At 39.7% G+C, this 20,797-nt stretch overlaps 1 protein-coding gene across 5 annotated transcripts in view; it reads right to left on the reverse strand.

Moving 5' to 3' along the window:
* ccdc117 (coiled-coil domain containing 117) overlaps window positions 1–20,797 on the reverse strand; it is a 39,564-nt gene that overhangs the window by 16,332 nt on the left and 2,435 nt on the right. For all 5 annotated transcript variants that reach the window (XM_020511615.2, XM_048611323.1, XM_048611322.1 and 2 more), the window contains exons 2-3: window positions 14,953–15,309; window positions 6,431–6,484 (exon numbers count right to left, since the gene is read on the reverse strand). In XM_020511615.2, the coding sequence (XP_020367204.2) occupies window positions 6,431–6,484; window positions 14,953–15,266 (368 nt within the window). In that variant the 5' untranslated portion in view covers window positions 15,267–15,309. The remainder of the gene's footprint in view (window positions 1–6,430; window positions 6,485–14,952; window positions 15,310–20,797) is intronic.

Genomic DNA, 20,797 nt, shown 5'->3' on the forward strand with positions numbered 1-20,797 from the left:
ATGAGAAAATATTGCGTTAGTGGCTGAAGACTCAAGACAGCCTATGAATATCTTAATTGCTGACTCATTCATTCAATTGTGCTAGATGGTAGCTGTACCTCAACAGCGTGTAGTGTTGATTAATTAGTCCATCAGTTAAAAACCTTGGACAAAGCAGACAAAAATAGGGTCAACTTTACAAAAAAGCTACCTATTTTCAATTTGGGGATGATAAATTGTTACTGTCATTAATGAAATTAGTTCTATCCTGTGAAATGGCAGGGCATAAGCACTGATGCCATCCAATGTGACATACTATTATTACTGAGTAAGTCTTCAATTAAAGAAAAGCAAAAATGCATTTGGAGACAGAATGATAAAGCATTTCCATTCTGTGAAACAATAAATTTAAAATTCATAGGATACAGACATTTTTGCATTCTGTTGAGCAAACCTGAAGTTTCACGTTTAAGTAGCCCAGGAAGTGTTATCGACCTCGGTGACAACAGAATTATATGGAAATTGTTTATACAATCTGTCCATCCCCCTCACAAAAGTCAAGCTACTGTTAAGGGATTCCAAAGTTGTGGTTAAAGAATAAGGTCATATCACTACGTGGGATTCAATATATTAAATACTGTCAGACATCATTTATCTGAGATTTTAATGAAATAGTAGATGTAGATCTGAAAGAATGAGACTAAAACTGGAATGTCTATCTACTCCATTCTGCAGGTATGGCAAACAGATTTAGCATATACATGGTGATAAACAATTAGGACTGAAGGTCCAGAGTGAACTATGTCAGGAAAAATGGGTTAGCACAGGGCTTGGATGACCAACAAAACTCATGATGGATAATGGAGGTGAATTTGCAAATGATGAATTTCAGGACAGTTGACAGAATTTAAAATATTATACTCGGCAATGACTTGTGAGAAAGGAAATATACAATAATTGATAAGATGTTGGACAAAATACTGGCAGATCAGCCAAACGGTCAAGTTACATTCAGCAGTGGCATGGGTATTACATGCAAAAAATTCCTTGCAGATGCTCGCAGAGATATTGTCAGATAACTACTTATATTTATTCTAATCTCACTTACTTTACTTTTGGGTTTTGGGTTAGTGAGTCAGGTTTTCCTTGTTTCTTAAGTTAATAACCAACTTTAAGTATTTCTATAGCATGGTGATTTATTGTAAAAATATTTCCAAAAGTTTGCAAGAGCTGCTGAGGCAACATTAATGGGTTTTTCTTAACAACTAATGGATGTTTACAGTTTAGCAAAATAGACCATTGTGTTTTAAAAGTCCATCAGAAATTTCTAGATCTTTTGTTTTGAAAAAGCTTAGGGGAAACACCCATAGCTTAAGGAGATGGACGTTTCTTCATTTTTACAGCAAACTTAGCTTTAACTAACACTCTGAATAAACTGACAAAAATTATATACCTGAAATACCGAAAGTTTACTGTGATATTGCAATTTCCGCGATGCCCAAAGAGTCAGTATTTTGGGGCGGGGGGGTGGGGAGGAGGAGGAGGAGGAGGAGGATGCGAAAGAGAGAGAGAGGGCGCGAAAAGAGAGAGAGGGGGAGCGAGGGGCGTGAGCGCTCTGTCAGTAAGTTTTATTTAAGGCAAAGTTGCGTTACTATTTAAGTGATTTATGCTGTAAATAAAGTATGAGAGTGATGTGTATTACTTTGGTGCGTTTTTACATTGAGTACTTGGACCCAGCACACTCCTTGTCCCATAGGTGCTTATTAACAAAAAGTTAGCTGTATTTTGTTTTGGGCAGTTCTGTGAAGTCTTCAGATGGAGATGGTTTTACAAAGTGTGCCCGAGATGGGGAGAAAATAGCAAAAATAATTTACCTTAGGATTAAGAGTTAGTAATAATCCCAAACCAGAAATATTGGGATAAAACCATAAAACGTTACCTGAAGCTGAATATGTTTATGCTCCAGGAGGAAGCTATGTTTCTCCAGTCTAGCTGTTAATGTCACCTTAAGCCATTCAAGATGTTGGGAAATAAATTCTCTAGTGTAAGTACTGTGCAAGGGATGGTGTTGTATGTTGGAATTTATAAAGGAACATTTTGGGATTAATGGGTTTACACTTTTGCTGTTTGTTTATAAATCTTTAATTTTGTTTGAGTGAGTAGCATGATTTATTTTTGTTAATTAACTTTTGATTTGTTTTTGCAAAATCAAAACTGCAATGTTGCTTGCGTATATTTCAGTGGATTGCCGAAACAAAACATGATCTATTAAGCCAGGTTTCAGTCAGGGATCTACCTGTAAGCAATAACACCACCTGAGATCCTAACTGGGGGCTCTTGGTAGGATACTTGAATCTACTGGATTCATGACAGATCTGTCTGCCTCTTTTATTAAAAGTATTAGCTGAGGAGTGGTTCTGAAATAAAGCAGCTGTACTGTCTGAAATTAGGCCACAGATCAGCCTTGATCTTACTGAATAGCAAAGCAGGTTCAAGGGGCTGAATGGCCTACTCCTGTTCTTATATTCCCTAAGTTTGTTGCATGGGATTTGAAGACGCCTTTGGATGTTTCTAAGAGCTTTTTGGAAGTGGAAGATATAACCGTAGATTATTTAAAATATTTGACAAAAACTAAACTGAAAGAGTTAGCAGTTAAATTGAAGGTAGATATAAAGCAGAAACTTAAGAGGAAGCGCTTCATGGGATTATATAAAATTTAGAAGTGGAAAAAAGGAAACCTGAAACTGGAATGTCACTAGAATCAGTTTTGATACAGTTAGAAATGAAAAAAAAGCTGGACTTAGAGAAAATGTGAAGACAGAGTAGAAAAAGAAAAAGGAGACGGAAATACATCCGGAAACAGAATTAAGAAAATTTGAACTCCAAAAGATGGAAAATTACACAAAATGAGTTTGCAAAAGTTTAGAACAGACGGAAGAAAAAGGTAGCAGCTCAAATGATGAATCTGATTTCAATGAGCAATTTGATTTAATCAAGAATTTACAGTTAATGCCTATTAAGTATGGACATGAAAGGTATTTTGCCTCATTCAAGGTAGCTGGGCAGATGAAGTGGCCGAGAGGTTTGAACCTTCCAAAACTAGTGTTTTGACAGGTGCAGCTATGACTGTGTATGCTAATTTGTCAGAAGAACAATCTGCAGTGTAGGAAACTGTCAAAGAGGTAATACCCTATGTTTGTGAGATGTACCTGAAGCTTATCAATTAAAATTTAGGACAAGAAAAACCCTAATCAGATGTTTATGGAATTTGCAAGGGAGAAAGAAATGCTGTGGGATCAGTGATTCAGATCACTGAAGTTATAGAAAATTAAGAAAGTAAGGGAAATGATGATCATGGACAAATTCAGAAATAGCAATCTTGTTAATTTAAAACCTTAAATGACGAGTACTTAAACATTAGTTGGAGGTATACATGGAAGTTACAAACCATGCCTGGTTTGACAGTGATTTGGCAAATGAAGCAGTGAAACAATTTCCTGTAGAGAGGATTGACTTTAGATTGGGAAATGATATGGCAGGTTTAAGAACATGACTTCACCAAAAGTGGTAGAACAACCAGTGGTAGTTAAATGTTACAAGAAGAATGTCCAGGACTGTTTCCTGACTCTGCTGTAACTAGACATCAGGCCCACAGAGTTTGGTAGAAAGAGGAGTTATGAAAAGGAGATGATTAGGAAATTCAGCTATTGGATACAATTTTTAGAAGTTACTAAAATAAAAAAAAATGAAGGTAAAAGAGAACGAAGCAAATGTGTTTAGTCCATCTTTAACAGATCTAATGATTTATGTTAAGAGAGAAGGACATATGGAATGGAATGGCTGGAAAACTTTCATAATACAACAGGCTATAAAAGGTGCATTCCTCATGAGTAGTAGGAATGATGTATGAATATTCAAACTCTGAGAACATGGGAGATGATCTTGACGATGAGTGACCATATAATTCACATACCCACGAAGGCTACAATTTGGATCCACAGGGGTAGGTCTCAGGAGCTCAGGAAAAATGTGCCTTCACATACTGACTGTGAAGAACATGAAAACGTAATCAAATGTGCTCACTAATATCTGTCCAAAGTAAGCTCACATGCAGTTTACTGGTCAGCTGAGTCAGATGGTTGGAGGGTGGGACATGCAGGCAAGTCATGTGAAAATATAAAAACGGGCTAAACTCCCAAAATGAGGGTCAAAAGGTGAGCGTCATGCAAGGGTTACATAAATAGAGAACTAGAAATTGTCGTTCCAGTACTGGTTCAAAGAAAAAGGTCATATATAGTGCATAGGATTTCTAGCAGACATCCTGAAAGTAGTCCGGAGAAATCACAACGAGAAGGCAGCACAGCTTTACAAGGCAACCAAGTAACACACATAATAGATAGCCTACTTGGACAATGTGTGAACGTACAGCGCACCATTATCAGGAAGCGCTTGTGGCTATTAGTAGAATGGAAGTTTAGCTTCATTTACTCTATCTAAAGCGTTACAAGAAAGAATTCAAAATATATTCAGAACGTGAAGATTGAGGTCAACCAGCTTTGTCTAACTGGTGAACCTGTACCAATAAAATGGTCGCAACGGACCCACAAGGCTAAAGCTAGATTTGTAGCTACAGGCTTTGAGAAATGTTTGTCACTTAAAAAACAAAAAGGGTAGGATAGATTCTCCTTTGTCTGAGAAAGTAATGTTGAAAACCTTTATAACCATTTTAACAACTTTTTATTGGAGTTGTTACTCTATTGATATCAAAGCTGGATTCCTTCAGAGTTGCCTGCTTGAGAAAGGTATTTTTATAGTGCCCAAAAGGAAGCACCAGCAATAAAGGGAGAGCTCTAGAAATTGCATGAACTCTTATGGATTAATAACACTTCCTGGCGCAATATTTTTCAGCAAGGGCATTTCTGTTAATGTTAGGGCATTCAAACTAAACAAAGACCTGGCAATGTTCTAGTGACATTATAATAGAAAACTTTCAAGCATCTTCACAAATTTTTTGTGGGGGGGGGGACACCAATGACTTTAAGGAGAAAAATCATAAATTGAATTAGGAAGGAATTAAAAATTGACAGTCAAGCTCTTGGAGCTTTTAAATATTTGGGTTTGGGAATTAAGCAGGGCAAGTCAAATGTAACTTTACACATTATATTTGGAAAATGTCAAAACCTATTGCAATTAGTCATACCAGATCTAGGTAAAAAAGATGATGCTCCAACCAAGAAGGAGATGGAATAGCTGTGGAGTCTCAGACAACTCAATTGGCTAGCTACGTGACCACACCAAATGCAAGCTTTGATGTATTGGAACGTAGTCTGGCTATGAAAAATCCAAAGACGGAGGACATAGAGGCAACAAGTAAAATAGAAAAACGTATGTTGAAGTTCTCAGCTTTGGGTGACACCAAAACTGATATTAATATTTTTGGAGATGCGTGCAATCCTAGCAGTGGATTTTCCAGTGCAGGACGATTTGCATTACTACTTTTGGGAGAAAAGAGAAAAGTAATTCCTTGGCATGGAACGCAAAGAAAACAGTGAATAAGAAAACACATTAGGCACTGAGATTCTGGCTCTCGACATTGTTGAAATGGTGTTTTGTATGCCTAAAATCCTGGGAAGAAATGTTACTGTAAAATGCTATATGTAAAAATGGACTGAAAGAACAATATCAATAGAATGATAAATGGATAATCAGTCTTTGTGGAATAATGTGCACTCTCCAAAAAGTGCTAGTGAAAAAAGTCTTAGGATAAAGACAGCCAGTTTGAAGCAAGCACCAGACAGGAAGGAAACATTTAAGCTTGGATAGGTAGATTGTTGTAAAACAGACCATTGGTCAATGACTAAGAGGAATGCCTCTAAACAAAAACTGTTGCAAGGTCTAGAAAAAGGAATGTCTCATTATATAACAGTGGGAATCTGAAATTGCATATTTTCCTATATACTTTGTGTGAACACAGTATTCCCTTAAAAGTTTACTGGGGCAGGTCCTTTGAAAGGCTCAAATGGAACAGCTCATCGTTGACTGACAAGAACTCAGCTTTTCCATACAATAGGGAGTCCAGAAGAAAATAAAAGGTGCAAATAGAAGTTTTGTGCTAAACCAATGACTTACAATAAAATCCTTGTAAATTTCTGAACGCCTCTTTCTGCCAATTTAACATATGAATATCAATATATGAAATATGTCAGACTCGAATTCACCTTATTTCCTTCTGTAGCATTAGCTGTTTTTTTTAAAACTGGGCAAGGATTTATGCAATAGAACACAGCATTCATGAGATCCCAGATGTTCTAGTAAATGGTGGTACAAATATAAAGCGATGTTAACAGCAAGCAAAGAAGTCTAATTAATGCCATTTGCCACCAAAACTGTAAACGCTGCTATTTCCAATGCCCCAGAAGCAGAATAAATAAAGCCTCATGAAGATACTCACTCATCTTCCTCCTGCTCCCGCTTGTGCTTTCTCCGGAAAAAAGACTCATTCCTCCTGTTTAAACCAGAAACAGGTGATCAGATGAAGAACAAGAAATCATGCAAAAAGAAAGAATTCTCTGCTATGATACCAGCCTATTCTGAGCATGGCTTACATAAATGTAATTATATTGAAGAGCTACTACCTGCTCAAAAAAACGATTTTCCTATAAACTTCTAACGTGATGTTGTAGAACTCTTTTAGACTCCAAAATGCCATTGGTAACTCAAGTCCTGAAGATCTTCAAAAAGAGTTTAGTTTTGGGATTCTGACATGACGCCTTCCGCCGAATGCATAAACACACTGGTGTAGATTTCAAGTACTGGTCAGACACATACCATTTTTAATTAGTAGGCAATGGTTATGGCACAGAATATCATATCTGCAGTTGTGTACTTTTATAACCCAAGAAGCACACTGTAAATAAAAATGGCATCTCCAAGTGCAGCAGACTGGGGCAAACCCAGTCACATAATGCCATCCCACTGACATCATAAACAGTGTCATGCACAGTCACTGATCCCAGTGACACAGCAAGGTTCAGTGACCACAGGTTGTAATGTATGTTATATTGGCTTCTGATACCATAATAGGAAATAGTCTCACTTGTACAAAATCGTACACTTGAAATTTAGTCTTCCATTTCAACAAAACCTCATTAATGGCCTGCTCCAACACAAGTCAAAGCAGTTCTAAATTTGAAAGCCACAAGTGATCAAAGATCTTCCTAAATAGAGGATATTCAACAAACATATATGAAAAAAAAGTAGATTTCCTAAATATCTCTGTCCAAAAGTAACCAATTTCCATCACTCACTTCAGGTATACAAGTCAATTTCAACCTTGGGAGACAGTGGAGGTAAAATGATCAGGATCTCACTAGGGATCTGATTGTTAAGACAACAAGCCTTGCTTTTGTATCTGCAATCTTTCCCAGTTGTATAACTTCTGTGAAAAGAATTCTTTTTGACTGTGACATTTTGCATTCTACATCTAGCTTCCTATTAGCAGAGCCAGACCTCTTCAATTGTTCTCTGAAACTCTTCCATAAATGGTTCTGCCCTTGCCTCCACATCTGAAATCTTTTTTAAAATTCCAATACTCCTTTGCAATAGTACTTTCTAGCTTGGTTCCTTACAGAAATATCTTCACATCAAGTTTCTTTACAATCAAACCGATTCTGGAAATGCAAGTAATTAGGCAGGAACAAGATTGGAGTTTGGTTCCTGCAGATAAATAGACTGTAAAAACTCAGTGAGAGTAGGAACTGCAGATGCTGGAGAATCTGAGATAACAAGGTGTAGAGCTGGATGAACACAGCAAGCCAAGCAGCATCAGAAGAGCAGGAAGGCTGACGTTTCGGGCCTGAAGGGTCTAGGCCCGAAAGGTCAGCCTTCTTGCTCGGCCTGCTGTGTTCATCCAGTTCTACACCTTGTTATCGCTGTAAAAAATCAGTGTCTGGATTAACAGGTGGGACAGTACCATTAAGTGCTTGTACTGGAGAACGTCTAGCCCTGTGAAACTGTCCTCCACTAATCATTGAAAAGCAGGGTGCACCCATAGTAAAACTAGTTCCTGGGCAAAGAAACGAGAGAAACAGCACAAGCTCTTGTTTCTCTTTCTTTTGTTTCCCCACAAAGTAACAATCAAGATACTGGACCAGCAACCCAAAAGCCGGGAAAAGTTGTAACACTGAATTCAATACAGCTAGTCACTTTGGGGTTCACACAGGCTTCTATGTGAAATCTGACAGACTAATTCTGAAACCAATAGCTCATGAACATTCTCCATTAAAGGGAATCTTGCTTATCCAGGTTCATTCAGGCCTAGGTTTGACTCTAGCCAGATTCTGGATGGTTGACTTTTAATGCCTTCTGAACTAAAAGGGATGGGCAATAAACACTGTCTTGCCAGTGTTGCCCAAATGACAACAACAAAAACCCAGCTGTTTTAGAAACCCTTATATGGTGTAGGATCAGGGAAGAATATATTAGCAAAATGATAAATATGCAACACAAGTCACAGTCATACAGCATGGAAACAGACCCTTCAGTCCAAACAATCCACGCTGAACATAATCCCAAACTAAACCAGTCCCACCTGCCTGCTCCTGGCCCACACCCCTCCAAACCTTTCCTATTCATGTACTTATCCAAATGTCTTCTAAAAAGTTGCAATTGGGCCCATATCCACCACTTCCTTAGTAAATGCTAAGAAAAGAATGTACATAACAGTCCTTGGTGAAAAGACAATGTATCTCATTGGTAGCCAGCCAAACATCAGAGATCTAGGCAGAAGAGGACTGGCAAGATTTTCAAATATCATCTTTTTTTTCCCCCCTCCTCAAATCAGGAGTATGTCGGTGGTGTTGTGATACAGTGGGTTGCATTCCTGCTGGAGCCTGAAGCTCCAGGTTAAAGTCACACTCCAGGATTTGTTTCTGAAACATGAACAAATAGGTCAAGCACCAACTTATGAATTCAAAATGCACCAATGCAGGTAGTTAGTCCAGGAAAAATACCTGACCAGCCATGTGATGAAAAGAAATTGGAGCCTCTTTCCATTGCTTGAGGCTATGGCATACATATAAAAATTTATATTACCACAAAAACTCATACTCTAGGGCAGTAAGGTCTGCAATGGCCATAGTGGCGCTTGTGGGGCTCAGAGCTGGACAGAGTCAAGCAAGGAACAAGAAGAAGAGGTGAAACCCAACTATTTTCCCTTCTAATGGCTAAAACAAGATACAAATCATTACTATTAAGAACTTTACATATGAAATTCCAATCACTGACACTGCAAGGTACACCAAACTGAACAGTAGCAATACATTATTAAACAGCCGGCTAGATAAATGTTTTGCATCTATCAAGTCTCAGGTAGCAAGAAAATGTACATCACACAACACCCACACAATTCCAAGGGATACCTGCTAGAACTACGTAAAATGATATGTCAGAGATAACATTTTATGCTAATTAATCTATAATTAGCAGGGTAGTTATCACCGGATTACTACCACTGCCACCTGATAACAAGGTAAGAAATAGGAAGAGTGCGCAGCTAAACACGTGGCTACAGGGCTGGTGTAGGAGGGAGGGCTTCCATTATATGGATAATTGGAGCACATTCTGCAGAAGGTGGGACCTGTACAGTAAGGACGGGTTGCACCTGAACCAGAAGGGCACAAATATCACGGGACGGAGGTTTGCTTGAGCTACATGGGATGGTTTAAACTAGATTGGCATGGGGTGGGGAACCAGATTTGTAATTCAGAGGATGAGGTATTCAGCCTTCCAACAGACACAACAGGGAGTGAGGTTGTTAATAAAGAAATGCGGTCGATGGAGCATAATTGTGGACACAGGGACGGTTTGAAGCGTGTATACTTCAATGCAAGAAGTAACAGAAATAAGGTGGATGAACTTACAGCATGGGTCAGTACTTGGAACTACAATGTTGTGGCCATTACAGAAACTTGGGTAACTCAGGGACAGGAATGGTTGTTGGAAGTTCCGGGATTTAGATGTTTTAAAAGAAATAGGGAGGGTGGTAAAAGAGGCGGGGGAGTGGCATTGCTAGTCAGGTCTAGCATAGCAGCTACTAAAAGGCAGTTCGAGAATGATATGTCTACAGAGTCAGTTTGGGTTGGAGGTCAGGAACAAGAAAGAAGCAGTCACTTTGTTAGGGGTTTTGTACAGACCCCCTAATAGTTGCAGAGAAGTGGAGGAGTGGATTGGGAGGCAGATACTGGAAAGGTGCAGAAGTCACAGGGTTGTAGTCATGGGTGACTTCATCTTTCCATATATTGATTAGAAACTTTTTAGTTGTAATAGTTTAGATGGAGCGGATTTTGTTCAGTGCGTTCAGGAAGGATTCCTGACACAGTATGTAGATAGACCAACACGAGGAGAAGCCACTTTGGATATGGTGCTTGGCAATGAACTGGGCCAATTGTTAGACATGTTGGTAGGAGAGCATTTTGGCATTAGCGATCATAACTCTGTTACTTTTACAATAGTCATGGAAAAGGATAGGTACATATAGCAGGGTAAAGTTTATAATTGGGGGAAGGGTAACTATAATTCTGTTAGGCAAGAACTGAGTAACATAAAATGGGAACAGATGCTGTCAGGGAAGAGCACTATTGAAATGTGGAGATTGTTTAAGGAATGCATACTGTGGGTGCTCGGTGTGTTTGTCCCTAGCAGGCAAGGAAGATGCTGTTGAGTGAGGGAGCCTTGGTTCTCAAGAGAGGTCGAATGACTGGTTAAGAGGAAGAAGGATGCTTATATAAGGTTTAGGAAACAAGGATCGGAAAAGGCTCCAGAGGCATACAAGTTAGCCAGGAAGGAGCTGAAGAAAGGGCTTAGTAGGGCTATAAGAAGGCATGAGAAAACCTCGGCAGATAGGATCAAGGAAAATGCCAAGGCTTTTTACACATACGTGAGGAATAAGAGAATGACCAGAGAAAGGGCATGGCCGATCAAGGATTGTAAAGGGAATTTGTGCACGGAGCCTAAAGAGATAGGAAGGTCCTTAATGAATACTTTTCTTCAGTATTCACAACTGACAGGGACCTAGTTGTAGTGGAGGACAGTGTGAAACAGGCTGGTAGGCTAGAGGAGGTGGATGTTAGTAAGGAAGGTGTACTAGGAGTGTTGAGGAACTTGAAGATAGATAAGTCCCCCAGACCTGATGGAATTTATCCAAGGATTCTATGGAAGGGAGGGAAGAGATCGCAGGACCTTTGGCGATGATCTTTTCGTCCTCACTGTCCACATGCATAGTGTCGGAAAATTGGAGAGGGGAAAACGTCATTCCCTCGTTCAAAAAAGGGAATAGGGATAACCCTGGAAATTACAGGCCAGTTAGTCTTACTTCAGTGGTGGGCAAATTATTGGAAAGGGCTCCGAGAGATAGGATTTATGATCACTTGGATAGGCACAGTTTGATTCATGACAGTCAGCATGGATTTGTGAGGGGTAGAAGTCATGGCTCACAAACCTTACTGAATTCTTTGAAGAGGTGACCAAACACGTGGATGAAGGTAGAGCAGTGAATGTGGTATACGTGGATTTAAGTAAGGCGTTTGATAAGGTTCCCCATGGTAGGCTCATGTAGAAAGTAAGGAGGCATGGGATAGGGAGAAATGTGGCAGATTGGATTCAGAATTGGCTGACCCTTAGAAGACAAAGGGTGGTAGTGGACGGAAAATATTCAACATGGTGCTCAGTTACGGTGGTGTACCACAAGGATCAGTTCTGGGTCCTCTTCTATTTGTGATTTTTGTAAATGATTTGGATGTAGGAGTGGAAGGGTGGATTAATAAGTTTGCGGACGATACGAAGGTGGGTCGAGTTGTGGATGGTGCGGAGGGCTGTTCTAGGTTACAAAGGGACATTGGTAGGATGCAGAGCTGGGCTGAGAAGTGGCAGATGGAGTTTAACCCTGAAAAGTGTGAGGTGATTCATTTTGGAAGGACAAACTTGAAAGCAGAATACAGGGCTAACGGAAAGATTCTTGGCAGTGTGGAGGAGGAGAGGGATGTTGGGGTTCATGTCCACAGTTCCCTGAAAGCTGCCACCCAGATGGATAGAATTGTTAAGGCGGCGTATGGTGTGTCAGCTTTCATTAATAGAGGGATTGAGTTCAAGGGCCGTGAAGTTTTGCTCCAGCTATACAAAAGCCTGGTTCGGCCACATCTGGAGTATTGTGTCCTGTTCTGGTCGCCTCATTACAGGAAAGATGTGGAAGCGTTGGAAAAAGGTGCAGAGGAGATTTACTAGGATGTTGCCTGGAATGGAGGGAAGGTCTTACGAGGAAAGGGTGACAGAGCTAGGGCTTTTCGCTTTAGAATGACGATGGATGAGAAGTGACTTGATAGAGGTGTACGAAATGATCAGAGGTACAGGTAGAAGTCAGAGACTTTTCCCTAGGGTGGAGGTAGCTATTACGAGGGGGCATAGTTTTAAAGTTAGTGGAGGTAGATACAGGGGAGATGTCAGAGGTAGGTTCTTTACTCAGTGCGGTAGGGGCATGGAATGCATTGCCGGAGAGGGTAGCGGAGTCAGCCTCATTAGGGGCATTTAAGCGGCTATTAGATAGGCAAATGGATGATAGTATAAGGTAGGGGTGGAGGCTAGATAGACCTTAGGTTTAGGGTAAAAGTTCGGCACAACATCTTGGGCCGAAGGGCCTGTACTGTGCTGTACTGTTCTAATGTTCTATATTCTAATTTCAGTTTATATAATACTCAGGTTATACAACACCAGAACTCTGCATTTCAGAAAACAAGTACTACTGTAGGTATTCCCTGGTAGACAGACGTAACAACAGCAAAGATGCAGGTCATTGAGCCCGACAAATCTGTTCCAGTGATTATGCTCTACTTCCATTCTTCTATACCTCATCAATATATCTTTCTACTCCTCACCCTCCCTGCACACTTTTTTTTGCTTTCCCTTAAAACGCATCTGTGTTAATAGGCCTCAAGTACACTCTACGGTACTGACTTCAGGTTCAGTACTGTCTGATAAAGGTGTTGCTCCTGGGCTCCCTACTGAATTTACTATTGAAACCTTGCATTTATGGCTCATCCAAGAGTGGAAACAATTTCCTCACACTTATGTGTAACCACTTCATTAACTTAAGAGCCTCCATCAGGTAACGCTTCAGCCAATTAAAAGCAAAGTACTGCAGACGTTGAAGCTACCAAATAAAAGCAAAGTGCTGGAGAAGCTTAACAGGTCTGGTCACATAGGTGGAGAGAACAAAATTGAGCTAACATTTTGAACCCAATTATATCACCCTGGAAATATTAAGTATGTTTTTCTATCCACAGATGCTGTCAGACCTGCTTAGTTTCTCCAGTACACTTTTATTTAAAAAAAAATTTCAACCTCTCAGCTATTCCTTTTCTAGAAAGAAGAATATTAGCCTGTTCCATCTTTCTTAGGTAACTTCTCATTCCAGTCACATGTTAATAAGTCTTTTTCCCTCCTTCCCAGTGGCTGTATGAAAGCTGCTCTTTGTTATTAATAAAATCTTAATTTTACCTCACTTGCTCTTGGGTGTATATTTTTTCAATAATAAAGTAATACAGGAGAATTGTCATTAATGAACCACAAGGGAAGTGCGTAATTGACATGACAAAAAAAACAATTAAAACAGCACATTTAATGCAATTACAAAATTCCAAGGAGTCTGAGTATTATAACACATGACACTGAACTACACAACAAAATGTTAGGTCAGATAATAAAGAAGGATGATAAAAGGTTTTAAAAGAAGAGAAGGGAGGAAGTAAAGTTTAGGGGCAGAATTCCACAGCTTAGGGCCAAGGCAACTGAAGGCATGGCCTCTAGAGGTGCAGCAATTCAAATTGGGTACAGAAAAACAGAATTAGTTGAGTGTTAAGAGCTTTGAGGATCTTAGAGACAGGAAATGGCATGGCCTTTGAGAAATTTAAAACACAACAATAAGAATTACAAAATCAAAATGCTGCTTTACTAATAGGGAAGACAGTGAAATAGTAGCAATGCCACTGGAACAGTAATCCAGAGGCCCAGGTAAATGCTCTAGAAATGTGTTCAAATCAAATTTAAAATTCAATGTAGAATATCAGGTCAACCTCAGTAATAACGACATGATAACTATAAAATGATTGATGCAAAAAAATCCACCTGGTTCACAAACGTCCCTTAAAGGAAGGAATCTGTCCTTACCCTTCTGACCTATGTGCGAATTCAATCCATATCATGCGGGTGACTCTTGATGGTTTTTTTTTAAAATGGCCTTGCAAGCCACTCAGTTCAAGAAAAATTAGGGATGGGCTTGTCAGTGACACGGACATCCCATGAAAGAATATAGAAGAGCCAATCTGGCAGGCACAAGGGTGATGGAAGAATGGGAAACAGCAAAGTTATGGCATAAGTTGAGAAAGCATGGAATGTAGGAAACCAGCCTTGATCGTGTTGAAATAATAAAGTCTAGAAGTAACATAGGCATGAACAATCATTTATAAGGCAAGTTACAACATGAGGGCACAGCCCCACCTTTTCAGACAAGATCACAACAGGAGGGTCAAAGATTGAAGACCTTTCCATTTCAAAATACTTTTGCTCTGATGTCCAAGTACAGGAAGTTCTTCAACAAACATGACCAGTCAAGTGTAAAAAAGGCAATAAAATTCTATGTCCATTCCATATTGCACACCCCCCTCCCCTTACATTGAGCTAACATGTTAAAACATCTAATTAGAGCAATGTGTTGTTATATCACAGCATTGGGTATCAGCTTCAACCGCAATTTGGAAAGAGACATCAAAACTCATCGAGCTTCTTTAGTCATGCAAAATAACTGTCCTTCCTCAGGAACTAGCTATGGCACAGAAGACACCCAAATCTTCTCCCATAACTTCAACAATGGGTAGAATCGGATTCATCTTGCTAATGATAGTAATAGAGATTTTTAATACTCACAAAGGAGGATTCTTCAATTCAGCGTTTGTTGTAGTTGTTCTCACTGCACTTAACACTGGATTGTTTTCTGGAGACTCCACACTGGTGTCCATGCTTTCACTTATTCCATCTCCTTGCTTACAGCCTTTTCCTTCCAGATGTGTAGTGGAAGTGTGTGCTGGTACAAAACAGTCTGTTTGCCAGCATAATGGATTCTGGATACGTGCTGCAGCACATGATGCATTCCTCCCATATACTTCCAGTGTGGGGGACTGAAACAGCTGCCTGCCAGAAGGTGTCAATGAGCTGTAACAGAGGCTGTGTGCCATCACCATAGCAGACAATGCAACGGAGCTCAGTTATTTAAAAAGTCAGTCCCTGTAAGAGGAGAACCAAATGTTAGCGAGTCAGAAGAATAACTGCAATGAGGGAAAATTTTTTTACTGACTAGTCTCAAACAAAGCAAATTAAAACATTAACTAGATGGTAATGATGGTGAAAAACACCTTGCTGATTTAATGGATCAAGATCCATATAGCGTAACTAATAAATTAGGGCTATTCATTACATTTTCCCCATGTCTTTAAAGAAGTTTTTTTGCTACATTAAGAGGCTCACTGATCTAGACTTTTGGTTTGCAACTTGAACACATTTCTGCTATAAATGTGGGGTAATTACACTACCAATTCATCTTATGAAATTATTAGCTTATTGTTATGTATATTATACTTTACATTCTATCACCAGCCTTGTAAACAAGCAATTTCTGCTGTATTATTTAATAAAGAAAGAATGCCTGTATGTTTGGCAGCCACTGGTTTCCTAAATATACCCCACCATAACAGACTAGAATTGAACCCAGGTTCAAATCCCACCATGGCAGATGGTGGAATGAGAATTCAAAAAAAAATCTGGAATTAAGAGTCTGATATGACCATGAAACCACAGCTGATTGACATCTGGTTCAAACCAACATATTTTAGGGAAGGAAACTGCAACCCTTACCCGGTCTGTAACTCTAGACCCACAGCAATGTGGTTGACTCTCATCTGCGTTCTAAGCAATTAGGGATGGTCAATAAATGCTAGTCTAGCCAGCAACACCCTCAACCCATCAGTGAATTTTTTTTAAAAATCAAGGCTTGTCAGAATTGAAATTAGGGGAAGATAGTCACATGGTGGCAATGTCATTGGACTGGTAATCCAGAACTCCAGGCTAATGTTCTGCAGACATGGGTTCAAATCCCAAAACAGGTGACAACCAAATTTCAATTTAATGAAAGTAAAATAAGAGTAAAATCTATCCTAATGGCAACCACCGTCAATAGCTAAAAAATCTCCCATTCTTACCTGACATGGTTGATTCTTAATGGGCACTCTGGGCAATAAATTCTGGCCTAGCCAGCAACCAATAATAAAAAACAAATTTGCTCCTCCACTGATGACAGTTGAGGCCAGATCAATGCATTTTAACGAGACCGATTGTTATCTAAAAGCAGTAAGGATTGTGGAAAATCAGATTTGTAAAACTGCTACAATTTGGTCAAGTGGCAGAACATAGCAGTCTCTGTTCCCAATCCGAGATAAATCAGTGAGTCCAAGTACTTTTTGGGATTCAAAAGACTTTCACAAAAACAAAAAGCATTCAGTACAAGCTGTGAAGTCTCGACATCCAGCATGCAGGTCTCAATTGGCTGGTCAATCAGAATCTCTAACAATTATCTCACCACCTGTCCGCATCCTTCTACGTACATGTTGATCATCGTATTGCTGCATGACTTCTGCTCCCAAAAGCCATGCAGCTACAGAAAGGTACTGGCTTTGCCAGCTTATTGCATTATGTTCTGGTTTTGCAAGGTAAAGTAAGTTTGTCGTGGGATGCAAAACAAATGAATAAGAAATATACTAGGACGTGATGTGTGATATTGCAGTAACAGAAATATAGGGCTGAAGAGGCTCCATCACGTCTATGCAGACTCTCTGCTACTCACTACTCCCATTCCTCTGCCCAATCTCTATAGACCTACAGTCTTTTTCCTTTAAATACTTATTTAATAGGTCCATGCAGGAAAAAGAAAAAGTTTGAAGAATGCAGCTGCACTTCATATTCAATGTCCGAGCCACACAAGCTGACCAGGGTCCCCAAAAACAAATTGCAACCAGAGAAGTGCGTGTACACTTGAAAGCAGTAGTAAAATTCCGGATGTTCCAGAGGTGTGGATCCAGAAGCCTACCTGCAGCACGGCCAGCAGAGTGCCATCAAGGATAGGAAGAACCTTGGGTAACTAAGGAAATATATTTAAGACACAGTTGAAATAAAGGAAATTAAAAGCTCAGGCTTACAAAGTCACCAAGAGTAGTGGGAAACAGGAAGATTGGGAAAACTTGGGGAAAAAAAACCATGAGGCAAGCAATAAAGAAAGACAGATTATGAATGCAAACTAGCAGGGAATATAAAAACAGATATGAAAAATTTTTATAAATACATAAAATGGAAAAGTGTTGCTAAAGTGGGCATAGGTCCTTTGGATGATGAGAAGGGGGAATTAATATTGGGTAATGCTGAAATGGCCAAGGCCTTGAATGACTATTTTGGGTCAATCTTCACAACGGAAGATGTGTCTAACATGCCAAAGAATGATGTTAAGGATACAATGGGAAGTGAGGATCTCAATTCAATTGTTATCATTAAACAGGTAGTGCTGTGCAAACTAGAGGGTCTAAAGGTAGATAAGTCTCTTGGTCCCAATGGAATGCATCCCAGGGTGCCGAAAGTAATGGCGGAAGTTATAGTAGATGCATTAGTGGTAATTTACCAAAATTTGCTGGACTCTGGGCAGGTCCCAGCGGACTGGAAGACAGCAAATGTCACGCTGCTGTTTAAAAAAGGACGTAGGCAAAAGGCAGGTAACTACAGGCCAGTTAGCTTAATGTCCGTAGTCGGCAAAATGCTTAAGGCTATCATTAAGGAAGAAATAGCCAGACATCCGGATGGAAAGATTTCCATCAGGCAGATACAGCACGGTTTCAGGAAGGGAAGGTCGTGTTTGACAAACTTACTGGAGATCTTTAAGGGCATAACAATCATGGTGGATAGAGAACAGGTGCATGTTGTGTACTTGGTTTCCAGAAGGTGTTCGATAAGGTGCCGCATAAAAAACTCATCCATAAGATGAGAATGCATAGAGTTGTGGGGAATGTAATAGCATAGATAGAGGGCTGGTTAACCAATAGAAGGCAGAGAGGTGGAATAAATGGGTGTTTCTCTGTTTGGAGATCAGTGGTGAGCGGAGTACTGCAGGGGTCAGTGTTGGGCCCACAACTATTCATGATATATATAAATGGTTTGGAAGAGGAGGCTGAGTGTAATGTATCTATGTTTGCTGATGACACTAAAGTGAATGGAAAGGTAAATGGTACAGAGGACGTGGGGAGTCTGCAGAGAGATTTAGATAGGTTAAGTATTTGGGCAAGGGTCTGGCAGAAGGAATACAATGTTGGTAAATATGAGGTCATCCACTTTGGAAGTAAATATAGAAGATCAGATTATTATTTAATTGGTGAAAGATTGCAGCATGCTGTTGCGCAAAGACACTTAGGAGTGCTTGTACATGAATCGCCAGAAGTTGGTTTACAGGTATAACAGGTAATCAGGAAGGCAAACGGAATGCTGGCTTTCATTGCTAGAGGGATTGAATTTAAGAGCAGGGAGGTTCTGCTGCAATTGTACAAGGTGCAGGTGAGGTGGCACCTGGAATATAGTGCGCAGTTCTGGTCTCTGTACTCGAGGAAGGATATACTAGTTTTGGAAATGGTGCAGAGGAGGTTCACCAGTCCGATTCCGGAGATAAGGAGGTTACCCTATGAGAACAGGTTCAGCTGCCTGGGACTGTACTCGCTAGAATTTAGAAGAATGAGAGGGGATCTAATAGAAACATAAAATTATGAAAGGGATAACTAAGATAGAGGCAGGCAAGTTGTTTCCACTGGTGGGAGACCAGAACTAGGTGACATAGCGTCAAGATTAGGGGGAGTAGATTTAGGACAGGGATGAGGAGGAACTGCTTTTCCCAGAGAGTGGTGAATCTATAGAATTCTCTGCCCAAGGAAGCAGTAGAGGCAGCTTCATTAAATATATTTAAGGCACAGATGGATGGAATTTTGCATGGTAGGGGGTTTAAGGATTATGGGGATAATGCAGGTGGGAGGAGCCCAGACCATGGATAGATCAGCCATGATCTTAATGAATGGCAAACCGGCCTCAACAGGCCAAATGGCCTACTCCTGTTTCTATCTCTTCTGAACTTATGAACTGCAAAGGGAAGTAACAATGAGTGACAAACCTGGACCATCTAAAAAGAAAACAAAAATGAACAATTTCCATGCAGAATGGGAAAAAAATTTCTGTTCACAAGTGTAAAAGATAAGAGTGTTTGCATTATATGCCAGTAAAGTATATTGATAAGTAGAAGGGTGAATTTGGAATGACACCATACAACAATGCAAGGTAGTATACTGTTCAAGGGAAATCTTCGGACAAAGAAAGTTGACAGGCTGAGCAGAGTTTTGGAAGCTCAAGTCTTTTTATTTCAAAACCAGCATTAGAAGGTAAAGCATCATTGCATGCTTGCCATCTGTGCAAAAACAAGAAATCAGTCAGTCAAAGAAGTAATCAAAGCAGTATGGCTATGGCTGCTGACTCTTTATACAATGCTTTTAAAAAAAAGCACAGAAGAAATAATTGCAATCCAAAACATGTCACTACTGCTTCCACACTAGCAAGGAGAGTAGAATATTTGTCCGAAGAAATCTTACAGCCTCTACAGCAGGACCTGGAGTACTGTGAATGCTTCTTGCAGCCTTTTGATGAATCCGATTAAATGACCAACCCAGCACAGTTTTTAAAGGAGATAACAACTGAAGACACCATCTTACCCTTTTGCCCCTCAGAGAAACAGCACAAGCGGTTAGGATGTCTACAGCAAATTCAAAACATACATGCTTCAGAAAATCAAAATCAAGAAACTGGTTTCCATCACTCATGATGTGCACCAGCCTTGCAGGCCTTTGTTAATTAATGCAAAATTATCCCAATTTCCCCTCTTTTGTCAATTACCACTGTATAATCCACCAGCAAGCAATTGTGAACAAAACTGTGGACTTTTCTCATATTAAAAAGTTAAGATCGTAAACACAATTTGAGCAAGAGCCATTCATCACCTTATTTAAATCCTAACTTGACTAACTTAATTCTGCCTACAGCGAACTAAACCACCTCATTTTAGTGACAGATAAATGGAAGGAAGGTCCTGAAGAGACTTTTCTTTTTTGTCTTTCTCCCACCAGACTTCCACTTCCTGTGGGGCATGACTGACTTCCTCACAACAATTCCTCTCTCTCAGTCTAGGGGCTAAGATCTGAAGTCTGAAACTGAAACTTATTAAATTAAAGAAGACTGCAAAAAGTTTTCAAACAATAGGTGGTTGCGCAACTTCAAGTTATTTTACAAACATAACATCAAAACTGTGCACGAGCAGAACTGCAAACTGCATTGAAAGAATAGAGACTTAGCACATATGGTCAGTGTTGCAAGTGCATTCAAATTAAAACTGGGTCTGTGGTTTTCCTAATTTAAAAATAAAATGACAACACTTCCTAAGTCCGGAGAAAATACTGGAAATAAAATCCAGGCAAAGAAAAATGGCTTCACTCAGAAATAATCTATGCACACCTGAAGAAGTTAGCAGAGGAGCTCAAAACAGGCGATTTCTGGATTTAAATGTAATGGAACTTATCATCATGTTAGTCTCAGGTCCATACTTCAAGCAGACAGTGATGGTTTTGCTGCAAAATTCCTTAATGTGTTT

Source organism: Rhincodon typus, chromosome 24 (genome assembly GCF_021869965.1).
Source record: "Rhincodon typus isolate 14 chromosome 24, sRhiTyp1.1, whole genome shotgun sequence".
Lineage (NCBI taxonomy): Eukaryota > Metazoa > Chordata > Chondrichthyes > Orectolobiformes > Rhincodontidae > Rhincodon > Rhincodon typus.